Source organism: Octopus bimaculoides, chromosome 6 (genome assembly GCF_001194135.2).
Source record: "Octopus bimaculoides isolate UCB-OBI-ISO-001 chromosome 6, ASM119413v2, whole genome shotgun sequence".
In the NCBI taxonomy this organism is placed as follows: domain Eukaryota; kingdom Metazoa; phylum Mollusca; class Cephalopoda; order Octopoda; family Octopodidae; genus Octopus; species Octopus bimaculoides.
The window spans coordinates 42,077,113-42,092,460 of NC_068986.1; the positions used below are offsets into that span (position 1 = coordinate 42,077,113).

Genomic DNA, 15,348 nt, shown 5'->3' on the forward strand with positions numbered 1-15,348 from the left:
GTGGTGGTGGTGGTGGTGACGGCGACGATGACGACGATGATGACGACGACGATGATGTGAAGAAAAAGTTTACACTGACGAATTAAATATTTAATAGACATGACTTAACGCATTATTTTCTTCAGAAATGAAAAATAAAGAATAATTGGAGAACGGATGAAGACCAATAAAATGATTAAAATGCTATAACGAAGGTAACAATGTAATATCAAAAATTATATTGCTTTCTTTTCTCTCGTTTTAGTGGCTGAATTAATGGGTCTGGATTTAACTGAACTCATGAATGTGCTCCTGGAAAAGAAATTGATGGCACCAGGTTAGCATATTTTATTTTGTATAAGGGAAACATTATTTTCGGACTTGTTATCAAAGAATTAGCTCCAGCAGTGTATATTTCTAATGTATCCAATTCGAGTTAGCATTGAAAAGTGGTTTGAAAACCTTAAAGAAAGAAATGATTCTAGCAACGATTTAATAAAGATGTATCCTGTAACATAAAACAATAGCTTTGTCGTTGAACAATATGCAATTCTTCTACTTGTTATAATCTACAATTTTTCTACTTCCCATTTTAGAAAGCAGCACAAATTCTATAAAAAGTTTAAAACGAAATATTAAAGCTGATAATTTATTGAGTGGAGTAATGCCATCCGTTGCAAATAATGTTCTCTTGTGAATCAAAGTGGATAAATTGCTAGATTCAGCTGTAAATAAATAAAAAAATAAATAAAAATAAATAAAGTAGAATAATAGAATTGATATAATGTGTCCGTACCCAATACTTGATTTTGCTTTGTGCATCCAATAAGTGGTTAATTTCACTTAATTACGATAGCAGAACTCATAAGAGCTGACAGAAACTACTCAATCATGTAAGAATACCGAACTACAATTTTCCATGTACCATCTTATACTGTAATGCTGAATCCTTTTTCATGAAAATGAATGCCAAACGAAAGAGGTACTCATTAATGAATTATTTCTAGTTGAAACCATATTCTCTAGATCGTTAAATCTCCTACCCCAAATGTATTTCATTCTTCTATAAAGCATTTATAAGAAAGTAACGTTTTGGAAATAAGAAAATGATTATGCATCATAATTCCTCCTGTTTTCCTAATTTTCTTTCTAGATGATATTGTGAGCACCATCAAGAGCAAAAAACAAGCAGAAGAAGAAAGAGATGCATTTGCTAAATCTTTATATTCTCGGCTGTTTGCATGGATTATTGCCAAGATGAATTCATCCCTTTCAAGTTCTGATATGTAAAATTTCAATTATTTTAGATTTTAATAATCAGTTATTCATGTCTAAGGTTAAAACTTATACAAGTAGGGATATTATTGTTAGATGTTTATATCTTTCCGTAAGAGAAAGGTAAGGAGTATTATCGGCTTAAAATTAAGAATTTTTTTTCTTGAAATGGTAAAAAAATCATCTGATGGACACAACACGAGGCAAGATTTTTTTACTATTCGCTGCTACTCTAAATTAAGAATGATATATAAAATACATTTTGTTTTATTACCACCTATTCTCATATATTAATACCAGATAAATTTTTTTACAAAGTATTGCATAAATTGTTGGAACTAAATGTTTATATTTCGTTCACCTTCGTAATATCAAACGTTCCCCTACTGACTGTTAGACATTACGAAATATTCCGTTTTCTTCTCACTTGTTAAGTTACAATTACTGAATGGTTAAAATGTCACCTTTTCGATGAACTGTTTTGTCCTATCTTCACATATTGTCTGAGACACCGTACATTTGTGTCACGTAGAATATTTAGTTATTGCAGCACTTCAGAACTTGGCAAATATCTGAGAATAAGGGAGCCTTTTTACAGTCTCTCGACTTGCGATAGATCACAAGCGAATCCCATCTAAATCACACCCTGCAGTCTTAAAAAAAGGAAAGAAACAATGTTTTCTTTGCAAAAAAATAAGCAGGACGATCACAGATGCAACGTCTTTGCTCATACGGCACCTTCATAGGGCTGCCCTGAAGATGAATAACAACAGTTGAGAAAGAAATGAATGAGAAGTAATGACTTTGTTGAATAACGGACTGCCATATAATTTAAATCGTTTTCTGAGTCAAGATCGAATCAACTGACAAAAAACAAACAATCAAACAAAAAGCAACAAAAAACTTATCCCCAAGACTGAGACATCTCTACAAATTTCTGTTTACTCAAATACACAATAAGCCATCCAGTGCAAGCATTTGATCGCCTATATTATATTTCAAGACTATATTTACAGATTGCAGGACGGTTATGAGTATTCATAATACATGTGTTCTTTAAGTGACTGAAGTATTTGATCATATACTTGATTAACAACATAAAGTTAATTACTTATTACAACTCATAGCCTTGTTTAGGTACAGAATGGATATTACGAATGGATAGACAATCGATTGAAGGAGCCTAGTACATTACTGATAAGTTCTTTATGGGTCTAGGAAAACGAAAAGTAACGTAGACGTTGGAAGAGTTACAACCTAGAACGTAGATACATTATTTACATTATTTACGTTTGACAGATATTTGTCATCTTGTTTGTTGTTAGTGGCGTAGTGGTTAAGAGCGCAGGCTACTAACCCCAAGATTCCGAGTCCAATTTCAAGCAGTGACCTGGATAATAATAATAATAATAATAATAATAACAACAACAACAACAACATCGAAAAATACCTTAGGAATGAGAACCCAGGTTCGAAATTTCCGCAAGACACTTGATGAAGGATGGAGGGTATATCAGCCGAAACGTTGTGTTAACAATAAACAAGATGAGGACAAATATCCGTCAAATGTAAATAATTTAAATAATGTATATTATTCCTCATCTCTTAACTATAGAACTAGAACGTAGATGTACTCATCTAAATATCACTAGATTGTATTTATTAAGCATTTCTAGTATGTTCCTCTTACTTTAAACTAATATTTATCAATAAACGAATTTATTTTGCAGGAGAGGCAGTTCGAATTCAATTAGCATTTTGGATATGTCAGGATTTGAAAGTCTAGAAACAAACAGTTTTGAACAATTTGTCATAAATTTTACAAATGAAAAATTACAGAGTTACCTTGAAAAACACATTTTTACAATGGAAATGGAACTCTACAAAGAGGAAGGAATTCAGTTATTCTATAACAATGACAAATTTAAAGGCAATGAAGAGATACTGAATATGTTTGAAAAGGTAAGTAAATTAATTTTACTCGAGGGTTCTGTGGAAATTCCAGACAGATAAGATTACGAGAAGCTGTTTAAGAAAGAAAGGATAATTTTTATTTTTATCTTGCTAAGTTATTTCACTTCCAATCACAATAAATATTATATGATTTTAAAATTTCCGTCTGCTAAGCATTTTATATTTCTCTTTCTCACTACCATCCCAACAAACTTTTTAACCATGTAATTCCCTTCTTCATGTCTTTAACATTTCTCTCTTTCTCTTCACCTTTCCATCCCCACCCTATAGCACGTCATTAACAATTCTCTCTCCCACTTTTCTCTCATCGTCTTTTTCCACCGCTCTTTACCTCTCCTTTCAACTAACCACGCGATGCATTTGCCTATAGTATATTATTATACTCCTCCCTTCTGTCTTCTCTATTTACACTTCTCTCCCTCTCTCTCTCTCTCACTTTTACTCCACCTCTCACTCACTCCACCTCCACCTCTCTAGCTAAAGTATAACGGGTGAACGAACAAGCTAATTATTCCATACATAGACTCAATTGCCCACAATTTAATTGCCAAATAAATTATGAAAAAAGATAAAAGAAACTGTATTTTATATAAAAGTTATTAGCAGAGTTCAACGAGCGGAAAACTTTCATTAAATAGTTTGTTCCTTAACGCTTTTTGTATCTACATACAAAAAATTTTCTAAAGTCTGATAGTGCGTAGAGATTACAAAGTGATTTTGCTAAGTTAATTAACAATAGTCATAATTACTGTGATTTTTAAGAAACCCTCCGATAAATCTGACTTTGGGCGTTTATCATTGAAACTGAATTAAATGAGTTATTGTAATTCAGGACACCAACCCACCAGATATTATTCCAATCATAGACATCTTGAACATACATTCTAAATTTGCTTATCCTGTCTACTTGATTGGCTCAATAATTATTTTAATTCAAAATCTAAATAACAGAAAGTAACAACTGAAATTTGATTCTGTACATTCAATGTTTTAAACCTTGCTATTCCTTTAGCTATACAGTTGTGCACTAATTATTCTACGTCATCTGTTAAGGATTTACTTTGTTTAAATTAAAATTTATTTAATTAATGCATAAATAGATCTGCAATTTGTTTTAAAGGACTACTAATTGGTTGCCAGTGATTTCGTTGCTAGATTGACTCGAAAATTCACGAAATTTGTTGAAATGTATCTTAGGCATATTGGATAATGTTAAGATAATATTTCAGATAGGGATAGATGCCTAAATGTAGCTTGTTTCTTCTAACAGTTGACTATAGATTGGAGTTCTACATTCTAGAGTATGATATGCTGATTTAATGATTATCTTTTGGTTGGAAACTTACCTGTTGAGAGTGGGACTGTCATGCTAAGTCTTATATCCTTATAGATATTACATATATGAATAAATACATTATAATTTCAGATGAAGATGAAACAAAAAAAAAAAAATTAATGGACGCAGAATGGGTTTGACCCCACCAACCACATTCCTGCGTTGAACCGTTTACTTCGTCCATTTTTTTTCTCTGCTTAATTAGGCGCTTACATACCCAACATTCCGACTACTTTCTTACATCTTGTTTCATACTTTTTTGCCGTCAGGCATTTCTTCTCCAGACATGCTTTACTTCTTAGGTGACATAAAATGAGGTTAACCAAAGCATGCCTGGAGATGAAGGTGTCTGATGCGATACCTCTTCCACGTGTATTCCATATCACCTCTTTCGCTATAGCTATTACAGTTAAAAAACAGAATTTCTCTTCTCGTTTTAGAGGAGACGGCGGAACGATCTTAGTAACCGATTAGGCTGACAACTGTACTCTCCCCAGCTGTAACAGTACCCGTTCGGTAGAAACCCTGAGGTTCGATTGTACGATTGTATGCCAGGGATCTCTGGAAGTTGTCCATAGGACCTGGGCCGAAAGTCCTTCGATGCAGGTTGGCAAGCCGACTTTCATCGAAACCCAGAGTGTTCCCCAGGCCGTCATCACTCTTACCCTCTACCAGCCTTTTGTAGTACGTCGAGTTGGTACTCATTCCGCCGGTATTGTTCATTCGGGGGAGAAGCACGAGCGCCTGTCGACACTCTGCTTGCCAAGCTCCCAGCCTTCGTCTACGCTTGATTCAGCTTTCTAGTTCACCAAAAGAGGTGAACCTGGGAAATAACTCGTCAACGAACGGAGACCGTACCCGCTCACCGTCCAGGTAGAGCCAGAGATGCCTCAACCTCAGTGCATGCCTGCGCATCTTTAGCCAGGGCATCCCTAACCCACCCTTTAGCGGCTGTAAGTAACAGATAGAGCGCCTTACAAGAGGCCGCCTGCCCTTCCACAATAAATGAAAGAACAAGCTGGCCGACTAATCCCGGTGAATTCTTGGACCTGCCACTGCTTCGAAATCCTTTAGAACCTCACCTACACTCTGTAGTTCCTGGTCCGTGGATATGATGACAGTGACATCGAACGCATACGCTGTTACTGACTTTCCATACCCTAGATCTTGTGGGTCTCCTCTCGGCGCCTCCAATCTTCGAAGTAGAAGCTCAAGGGCCAATACATACAGCAGGCTTTTGAAAAATTCGTACTGATAGGCATTACGATCGACATTTTTTTTTACCTAATGAAGGTGTAATCAGCCATTTTTTATTGTCCTTCACATACAAACCAATCTCTTTTCGAAGAAGTTAATACACACTTCATTAGGTCAGCTTTATGTTTACCGTTGTATTGGGTCTAAACTTTTACAACAGTCCTATCTGCTTTATACCACTACTCACAAGTGCTAGTTACTTCACAACACTACAAAAGACTACAGCAGACTAAATTTCAAATCAACGAACCATTAAAAATACTTTTACTCGAAACGACTTCTTATGACATCACAACGACTTTTTATAGTGCCCATATAATATACTATTTTCTTACCATTGCATTTCGTTGATTTATATTTAATATGTCACACAGAAATTTTTATTTTTCTAATACATTAGGCACCGTCATTGCTTATACTAATTGATGAACAAACACACTTCCCAGAGTCCAACAGTGATACTTTGTTCACAAAGTTAAACAAAACATTTGGAAACCGTAAATACTATGAAAAGAAGGATGTCACCGGATTTTTTGCCATTCAACATTTTGCTGGAAAGGTAACGTTATTTTTTGTTTTCTTTACTTTATATCAAATACATTTCACATAAAATTCTATTGACTTAAGAAACGAATAATGTAATCAGTGGAGAAATTTTATTTTTCTTCTTAGTTTCATCAAGAAACAAAATCCATCAAAAAATAATTAGAGCGTAAATTCTTCTCCAGTATTGTCATATTAGATGGATTCATATCTATATGCTCAAAGACGCTACTTTGTAGAGCAAAGATTAACTCAATATAAACACATGCACACAAACACTTACAAGGACATAACATATATATGTACATATATATGTTATGTCCTTGTAAGTGTTTGTGTGCATGTGTTTATATTGAGTTAATCTTTGCTCTACAAAGTAGCGTCTTTGAGCATATAGAATTCATATCCCCTGCAAATCATGTCTTACACCGGTACACCAGGAAAAATGATTTACAGTTACGCTAGATCAATGCCTTCTATTCTTGCTGCTTTAAAATTATCTGCTGTTTCTACCTCCTCCGACCCCCTCTTCCACCTTCTGGTAAATGTTTGATTAGCTTTCATCTTCCAACAAAAACTATTTTCTGAGATCTTGTTGTTAGGCAGTTCAACTTTGACAACTTTAACCCCGGTTCTCGGTCGGTCACAGATTTTTCAGCAACAGTTAGTATCATCACACACTCGAATATTTGATCATCACAAAGATATTCTATACAGTGTTTGTATTTGAAGCTAGACTAAAGCAACCTCCGAGTATCCAAATAAGTATTGCAGCTTTTGCGATTTATATCAAGTCCGCTAAGTAATTGTAAGTCAGTCAGGCTTACTATGATTATCTCTGGCAACAAATTTTCTTCATCCTCAATACTTAGGAGACAACTGCCAAGCACCGTTCTTTTATGTAACTCAAACAATCCATAGCTCCAAGTTCCCTAAATTCCTCCACTTCGGCTGGTCTTTACTCACCGTCTCAATTCGCATGAAACTACCATCCCAAAAGCCAAGTACATCTTCGTTCATTACCAAAGTTTAGGCTTGCAGCCGATTCTCTTGGTTTCCTACCAAATGGATATTTATCAATTTTGTAATTACAAGTTACTACCCACCCGAAAAAGCTCCATAGACATCACTAATGTAAAGAAGCGAAATTTCTGCATTTGCTGTCTGCTTTACCTTCAATTCCAAAATATACACCTTCGACAATTCCAGACCATTCCTTTTTGACTCAGTTAGTCTGATCACAATGCAAACACACTCAGCAAGTGCTCTATCTCATCCGTTCGCTTCAAACCAACTGGCCCTACGACTTTGCCAAATAATTAAACATTATTTTCTCCATTAAACTTTTGGAAAAGCGCTACAGTGTATTTCATACCCAAGAAAATTAACTTCTGAACCGGCCGGCTGTCTACCTGTTGCTGTCTATGTGTTTCATCTCTTAGATTAGAATTTTCTTATCAGACGGGCCGATTATAGTGCGCGTTGATAGAACTCTCCTTCACCATCTCACTCTGGTGTGCCCCAGTTTTACTTCCTTTCTTTTCTTGTACATTAAAGATCTGCTTGTCATTACTTCTAACAGCACCCACTTCTTTGTAGATGATACTCCTCATCCGTTTTCCCTAACCTTCCGCACACACATGTTACCCGCATTAAACGCTGACATCGTACGTTAAACATGCCCTGCCTCCATGAACAGAGACGTATAAGATACTCACAAATAGAAATATAACAATCTTGTCTTGTTCAACAGTACAAGATATAATCATTGTCCATATATATAAAAAAATTTCTTTGGTCTTTGACAACATGCAGTTAAAACAATTATTATGTCACTTAAAACGATCTAACCTAACGAACTTTCCTAGCTACTAAGTCATAGAATATGTTCGTCGAGAACTTACTGCTACACTAAGTATTAGTTACGAAAATGTTTTGTATCAGCGAATCGTCAGTCTTTGAATTCATCTGTTTCACGTTCCTGTATTATTGTATTCATTTCTGTATGAACTATGCTAGTAATGTTTTTAAAGGAACGTAAGGTAAAAACTGACTTTTGTAAATAAGAATACGAAGAAGAAATTGCGTGTGAGATGTGTCAACCCTATTATCGACTAAATGTTTTCTTTATATAATTATTTTAGATATTTTCGGTAAATATTTGCAGGTGACTTATGAAATTGATTCTTTCCTCATAAAAAATAGAGATGAAATTTGTAACGATTTGATAATGTGTGCAAAAGGCAGCAGGGATGAATTCTTTTCCAGACTTTTCAGAGCTCAGAGAGATTTAACTGGATCGATAGGAACGTGAGTAACTAAATTTTTTCTAGGTTCGTAAATTTATTGTGCCATAGTAATATCACAGAACTTCTTTTGCAGTAGTATTCGCTTATTGAAATTTATCTCTCACCAAACTAGTCTGAAATCTAAACTAAAGTCACCAGTCCCTGCAACTTACAACAGCTATCTTTACTCTCCATAGTATCGATATTCAGACAGTTGAATTAAAAATTAATTGTTTTCATCGTGGATACTATGAAAATCGAATCGCTGAATTTTCACCGAAAACACCTAATTATTTTGGTCAACTTATGGATATGTAAAATTTGACGTGAAACTTTCCGTTTAATTGACAATTCATATTCATGAATATACATTCCTGGGAGCGATCATATTCAAAACACTCATCTATTTGCTTCTCTATAGATGAAGATTGACGTTCTTAAATAAAAGACATTCATTCGCTCGTTTTCAGGGATCCAACCACTCTAGGCGCATACAAAAACAAATCTCAACCAAGCAAGACCAAAGAATATGGCACGATGGACGGAAAATCGACACACAGCCTCAACATGTAAGTTTTGGATTTTGGTCAATTCAGTTTATGATTTTTAACAAACTTTAAATTTTCAATTTAAGCACTTTCACTTACCTCCTGGAAGTGTCTATAATGATTCGCTAATTTATAGATTCTTGAATTGTATAGAAATAACATAAATCTCTTCTATAAGCACTATCCTAACTAATTATTTTCGTTATGGTCAGGTCCAGACTGGGAGAAAAACGAACAAAAACCGTTATATCTTATATGAAGGTATTTTTTAAAGTTTACTCTTTTCTTTTCTTTTTTTTGTTGTTCCGTTTTCCTGTTATATTTCATATATACATGTATATGAATCAAATAACCTAAATGTGATTTGAATTATATCTCATGTCCACTCGGTCCAATTGTTTCCTTCAGGAAAATTTATTAGCCTGCTCAAATAATCGTCAAAATGTCCAGATACACTAAAATTCTTCAAGGCGGTGTCCCGCATAGCTGCAGTGTAAGATAAAATATACACAATGAAATTCCTAATCTACTGCAAGACTCGACCCATGAGCTGGTATGCAGTCCAGTATTACCCATAAGTCTTGGTATACTGGTTTCATTTTACTGAGCCCTATATTTTAACAGAATGACTGGCAACTGAAGATGTTTATTTGTTTACAAGAATTGGTAGGGTGAAGGAAATGAATTCACTCGGGAATTAAAATATCTTACCGGTAAACTTAATTAGCATTGAGTATTAATTTCTGAAGCATAAAGTTAAATTTCTTAAAAGAATTGGCGCAGGCGCGTATGCATGGATAAGAAGCTTACTTTTCAACTATGTGGCTTTAGGTTCAGTCTGACTGCGCGGCATCTTAGGCAAATATCTTCTACTCTAGCCCTGGACCGACCAAAGCCTTGTGAGTGGATCTAGTTAAGGGAAACTGAAAGAAGTCGGAGGTGTGTGCATATGTGTTTGTGTGGGTATATATATATATATATATATATATATATATATATATATATATATATATATATATATATATATACATACATGTGTGTGTGTCGGTATTTGCGTTTGTTTACCATCCGGTAACTTAGCGGCTCACCTAGGTCGATTTACTAGACAAAACCCTTAAAAGTGATGCTCCAGTATGGCTGCATTCCGCTGGCTGAAACACGTAAATGTTAAAAGTTAATAGAGAAGTGATTATTAAATTAACTTAATGTACGAAAAGGAAGGTCAACTCTAGCGATATTTGAACCCAGAATTGACTGAGTTAACTATCGAACCTCTAAAGAGGCAGCAAGGTGGAACAAAGCTCATATATACAAAACTCATGTAGACACAAAATAAAAAAAAAGACATATTTAATCATAGTGCATTCAGTAAATTCTTCCATCTATGTATTGAGCAGATTGTATTTTCAAGTTTTCATATTTCACATGTTTTGTTGTGTCAAAAAGAAACTTACCAGATAAAATTTATGAAAATATTAGTATACAGGCCTAATAAAGAATTATTTTTGAAACAAGTTGGAAGCGTATAAATACAAAAAAATTTACAGTGATTTAAACTTTAATCAATCCAATTATATATCTATCATGCTTTAGTAACACAGAAAGAAGTCCAAGACCACCGGGGATGGATTTGCAGCTGAGTCAAATTGACGCATGACTATTCAGTTCGTGTTTGTTCTAAGATGTGATAACTAAACTCTTTCACATTAATTTCCCATTTTGTCGAGTCAAAAGAAATGAGTAATATTCTATGATAGAGAATACTGTGTAGTTATAGCTTTAACTGAATGAATCCTGTCTGAACATTTTCTTTTGCTTGTATGTTCCAGGTTTCATTGCTCTTGCTTGTCCAAAAGCTTAACGCTGCAGAACTTCATTTCATCCGGTAAAAGAGTTTCTTTATTGCTTTTTACTACTACTACTACTACTACTACTACTACTACTACTACTACTACTACTACTACTACTACTACTACTACTACTACTTTTCCTTAAATCGACTTTGGTCAGCGATTACAACCGTTTACCTCAACTCATCTTAGTGCGTCAAAGTAGGTGAGAGAATAGCCGCACCCCAAAAGACTTCTAGTTAACTGTAACTGTGTATCACATTGAATAACTGGCAAACAAATCAGTAACAAAATACAAAAATTGTACAAGTGTTTAAGAGGGAAACATATAGCAGGCGTGGCTGTATGGTAAGAAGCTTGCTTCCTAACCACATTGTTCTAGGTTCAGTCCAACTGCATGGCACCTTGGCAAGTGTATTATACAATGGCCTCGGGCTGACCAAAGCTTTGTGAGTGTATTTCGTATATGGAAACTGAAAAGATACCCGTCGTATGTGTGTGTGGGTGTTTGTGTGTGTGTGGGTGTATTTTTTCCTACGCCACCGCTTGACAACTGATATTGGTGTGTTTACGTCCCCGTAACTTAGCAGTTCAGCAAAAGAGACCGATAGAATAAGTATTTGGCTCTGAATAAAATAAGTCCTGGGGTCGATTTGTTCGAATAAAACCCTTTAAGGTGGTGCCTCAGCATGGCTGCAGTCAACCGACTGAAACAAAGAAAAGAATATAGAAAGAAAGATTTTCAAATTATTCATCGACGAAGGAAATGTAATAATTATAACACTCATTCATCATTTAGCACTCGCCAACCTACTTGCCTGATATATCTATCTACAGCACTTGAACGTTTTACGGAAATGGGCTTTAATCATGCATTTTATATTTTTCTTCTGCCAATAGATAAATAAATAGAATAAAATAAAAAATAACAAATAAAACAATATACATGCATCAGGAGATTATCAATGGACTGCAAGAAAATATTGATAAATTCCACGTGGTGGCTTCTGATCTTTACAATAATAAATCTTAGAACTTTTTGGTACCGCAATAGTTTGAAAAAAAAAGTCAAAGTATTCAATGTAATTTTTTCCAGATATTTATGAAAGACAAGACAAGATTCAGTACGTGACCCAGTGTTCCAGTATGATCGTATCACGTATGAATTCGAATCATCGAAATAAGAGGACTTGATTGTTGAGTGTTACGTAGCACCGGTTACGAAACACAAAACACTAACTCCTCTGTATGCTGCTTGATAGTCTATTGAAGTGGGTTCTCTGAGATTCATATTAATTGCCTAACTATGAATTGGTTGTCTGTCTCACACTCTAGGTTCTTTTTTTTCTCCTGAAAAAGAACCCACAAGGAGATGAACCCAGTGATATAAGTCGAATCATTTTATCTCGCATAAAACTATTTTATTCAATAAGATACAATTTGAAAATATTTTAACCTTTATGAACTGAAAGCCTTTATGATTGCCCACACTATTTCTGAGTAATCTTTATCAAATAATTTCATAATCTACAAATTGTTTCTATACTTGTCACTTATGCTTTCTGTATAAATTTCACTGTTTGAGAAATATGAAAGAAAATGCTTATGATAATTTGGTATTTTTGAAGGTAATTCATCCGCAGATACTATTATTTTATAGGTGCATTCGACCGAACGCCTTGAAAAAGAACAATGTTTTTGAAAGAGCTCTTGTTGAAAAGCAACTTTATTACACAGGAATCGCAGATGCTGCCGAAATATTTAAAAATGGATATCCATTCAGAAAAACATACAGTGAATTTATTAAGACGTAATTATACATATTTGAATTTAAATTACAAATTTATCTCCCTTGTAAATTGTTATTGATGAATTCTTACTGAATCGAAATAATAATGATTCTGGACCATATCATTTCCTTTAAATTTGTTATGTGTGTCTGACTCTGTCTTCCATATAAATTCATTCAAATTTAGAATGCTTTCTTACGGATAAAATTGAAATAAGAATATTTTCTGTCAATTGATGGTCCATTCGCTGGCCCATGCAATCGCGTTTTCTACTCAATGATTGGTCTCGTTAGCCACATTCGCCAGAAGCATTAATAGTCCAAATGTTTATTTGTCCAGGAGGAGCAATCAATACTCGGATTCGAGGAACGAGCCGATGACGACGAATATTTCGCTTAGGCATAGCGACACTAATAACCTGGTATTAGAACTTAATATACATATGCTTCATTAAAACTCTTCTAGCTGAGCATAACAAGAGATTAATATATATTTACATAAATCTTACACTCAGGTTGTTACTAGCTGGAATACATCGATTAGTCATCTTACATTGCAGATTCATATCAAATGTAATGCTATAATAGAGACGTTTATGACAGTGCACAATTCTGAGAGTGCTTCATCAATTCCTTTCTAGCATGGCGTGTATTCTTCTATGTACTAGCTGTATGTTAAAATTGAAGAGAGAGTCGGTTGTTCTTCCACTTTCTATTTATCTGTTGTTCTCGCGAGGTGAGAACGTAGTAACTTTTTCAGAGTACAAGTTGTAAAAATAGTAACCAATTCATCTCTTTGAAGAAGTTTGAGATAAAACGAAGTCGTATTGAAATATGTAAATGATTAACTTTTCTGGTTTTTTTTTTAACTTACCCCAGGTATACCGTGTTTTCCAAATATTGTAAATCGACGGCTGAAAAAGAAAAGGTTAAAGAAATGCTCGAAAAGGCAAACATTAATCCAAGTGAATACTGTTTAGGAAAGAATATGGTAAGTTTATAGGAGTTATATAGAAAAGACCATTTTCCTATGTTTTCATGTGAAACTGTTCAGAATTTTAATAGCAAAAAATTGTCAACAAAGAAAACATACAATTGGAACAATCTTCGATTCAATCTTAGTCGTGGATATTGTTTTGTGACAATGCAGAACACATTTTTATTACAGTAATTGCTAATATAAAACTTTCTATTGTGTAACTCTCCATCTTGCAACCTAATGCTGACTCACACTACCTCTTTCAACCATCACTCTTTTGAAAGAATGAAATATAGTGTGTGAAGAAGAGCTAAGGTCGTTTTCTTCTGTAATACTACTCCGCAAGAAAAATACTATCGATGAATGACGGCTAGACTTGCGAGAAATAACAGCTAAATCTACGTCTAATCCCATTCACTCGTAAAAAATAATCTCGTTCAGTCGTAAAAAATACAGAACACCGAAGTTCCTGATATCCAAAAAAAAAAAAAAAAAAAAAAACGGAATGTCATGACTGGAATGGCTTCCATTACAAGTCTGATTTGTGTGACTTATCTACAGCTAAACGACTAAGTTATCTACAAAAACGACTAAGTTTACGTCGAGCTAACGAGAAAATTCCTCTGCACAGTCACTCGACCTACTAGAAATAGAAGCTGATCTATTTTTCAATTATACCCTACAAAGTTATATAAAAGAAAAACAAATTAGACAATATACATACATGTGTATGTGTATGCACACATTCGCTCACCCATACATCAACAACTTTATAGATCCATTACAGCCGATTGTACTAATCGGTTTCGCAGCGATTTTAGATAACCGGGCGTTTGTGTACAAAGTGTCCTCCCTGAAGAAGGCAAGTATGCAAAAATGGTCTCTAGTCCCATTATGGTAGAGACACGCGCGCGCGCGCATGCACGCACGCACACACACACACACACACACACGCACAGGCACATACACAAACACACACACATACACGATTACATATATATGGTTGTACGTATATGTATGAATGTATATTACATACGTTAATAGAAAATCGCTCGCGTGGTAATGTTTTACCCATAATTCCAATTGATTTTTTCTTTACTCTGTTTATCTGAGAAAAGAAATCCTTCCATTTTATGTTGACAAACTGTATAACATACAATAATTTTGAATTCATCTAACGTTCAAACGTGTTAGAAGTTTTAACATTATAAAAGACAGCACTTGCTGTCGATAAACTACTTATTTTCGATATTTAATTCAGCCATATCATTTTTTGCAGATATTTATGAAAGATTCTGTGCATTATTGCTTAAGAAAAGCACAGAAAGCACATCCAGTAGAGACGGAATCTAAAATAGATGAGAATAACGACGGAAATGAAGGAACTACAGTTATGACTAATAATATCTTCGATACAAACAAACAACAGGATGATGACGGAAATGAAGGAACTACAGTTATGACTAATAATATCTTCGATACAAACAAACAACAGGATGATGACGGAAATGAAGGAACTACAGTTATGAC

At 34.5% G+C, this 15,348-nt stretch overlaps 1 protein-coding gene across 1 annotated transcript in view; it reads left to right on the plus strand.

Moving 5' to 3' along the window:
* The window catches only part of LOC106874956 (unconventional myosin heavy chain 6), a 31,014-nt gene that overhangs the window by 14,080 nt on the left and 1,586 nt on the right, over positions 1-15,348 (plus strand). Inside the window, exons 7-16 of the mRNA XM_052968458.1 lie at positions 245-316; positions 1,133-1,265; positions 2,985-3,216; positions 6,222-6,380; positions 8,532-8,674; positions 9,413-9,461; positions 11,030-11,085; positions 12,711-12,860; positions 13,719-13,830; positions 15,098-15,340. Coding sequence (XP_052824418.1) covers positions 245-316; positions 1,133-1,265; positions 2,985-3,216; positions 6,222-6,380; positions 8,532-8,674; positions 9,413-9,461; positions 11,030-11,085; positions 12,711-12,860; positions 13,719-13,830; positions 15,098-15,340 — 1,349 coding nt within the window. The remainder of the gene's footprint in view (positions 1-244; positions 317-1,132; positions 1,266-2,984; positions 3,217-6,221; positions 6,381-8,531; positions 8,675-9,412; positions 9,462-11,029; positions 11,086-12,710; positions 12,861-13,718; positions 13,831-15,097; positions 15,341-15,348) is intronic.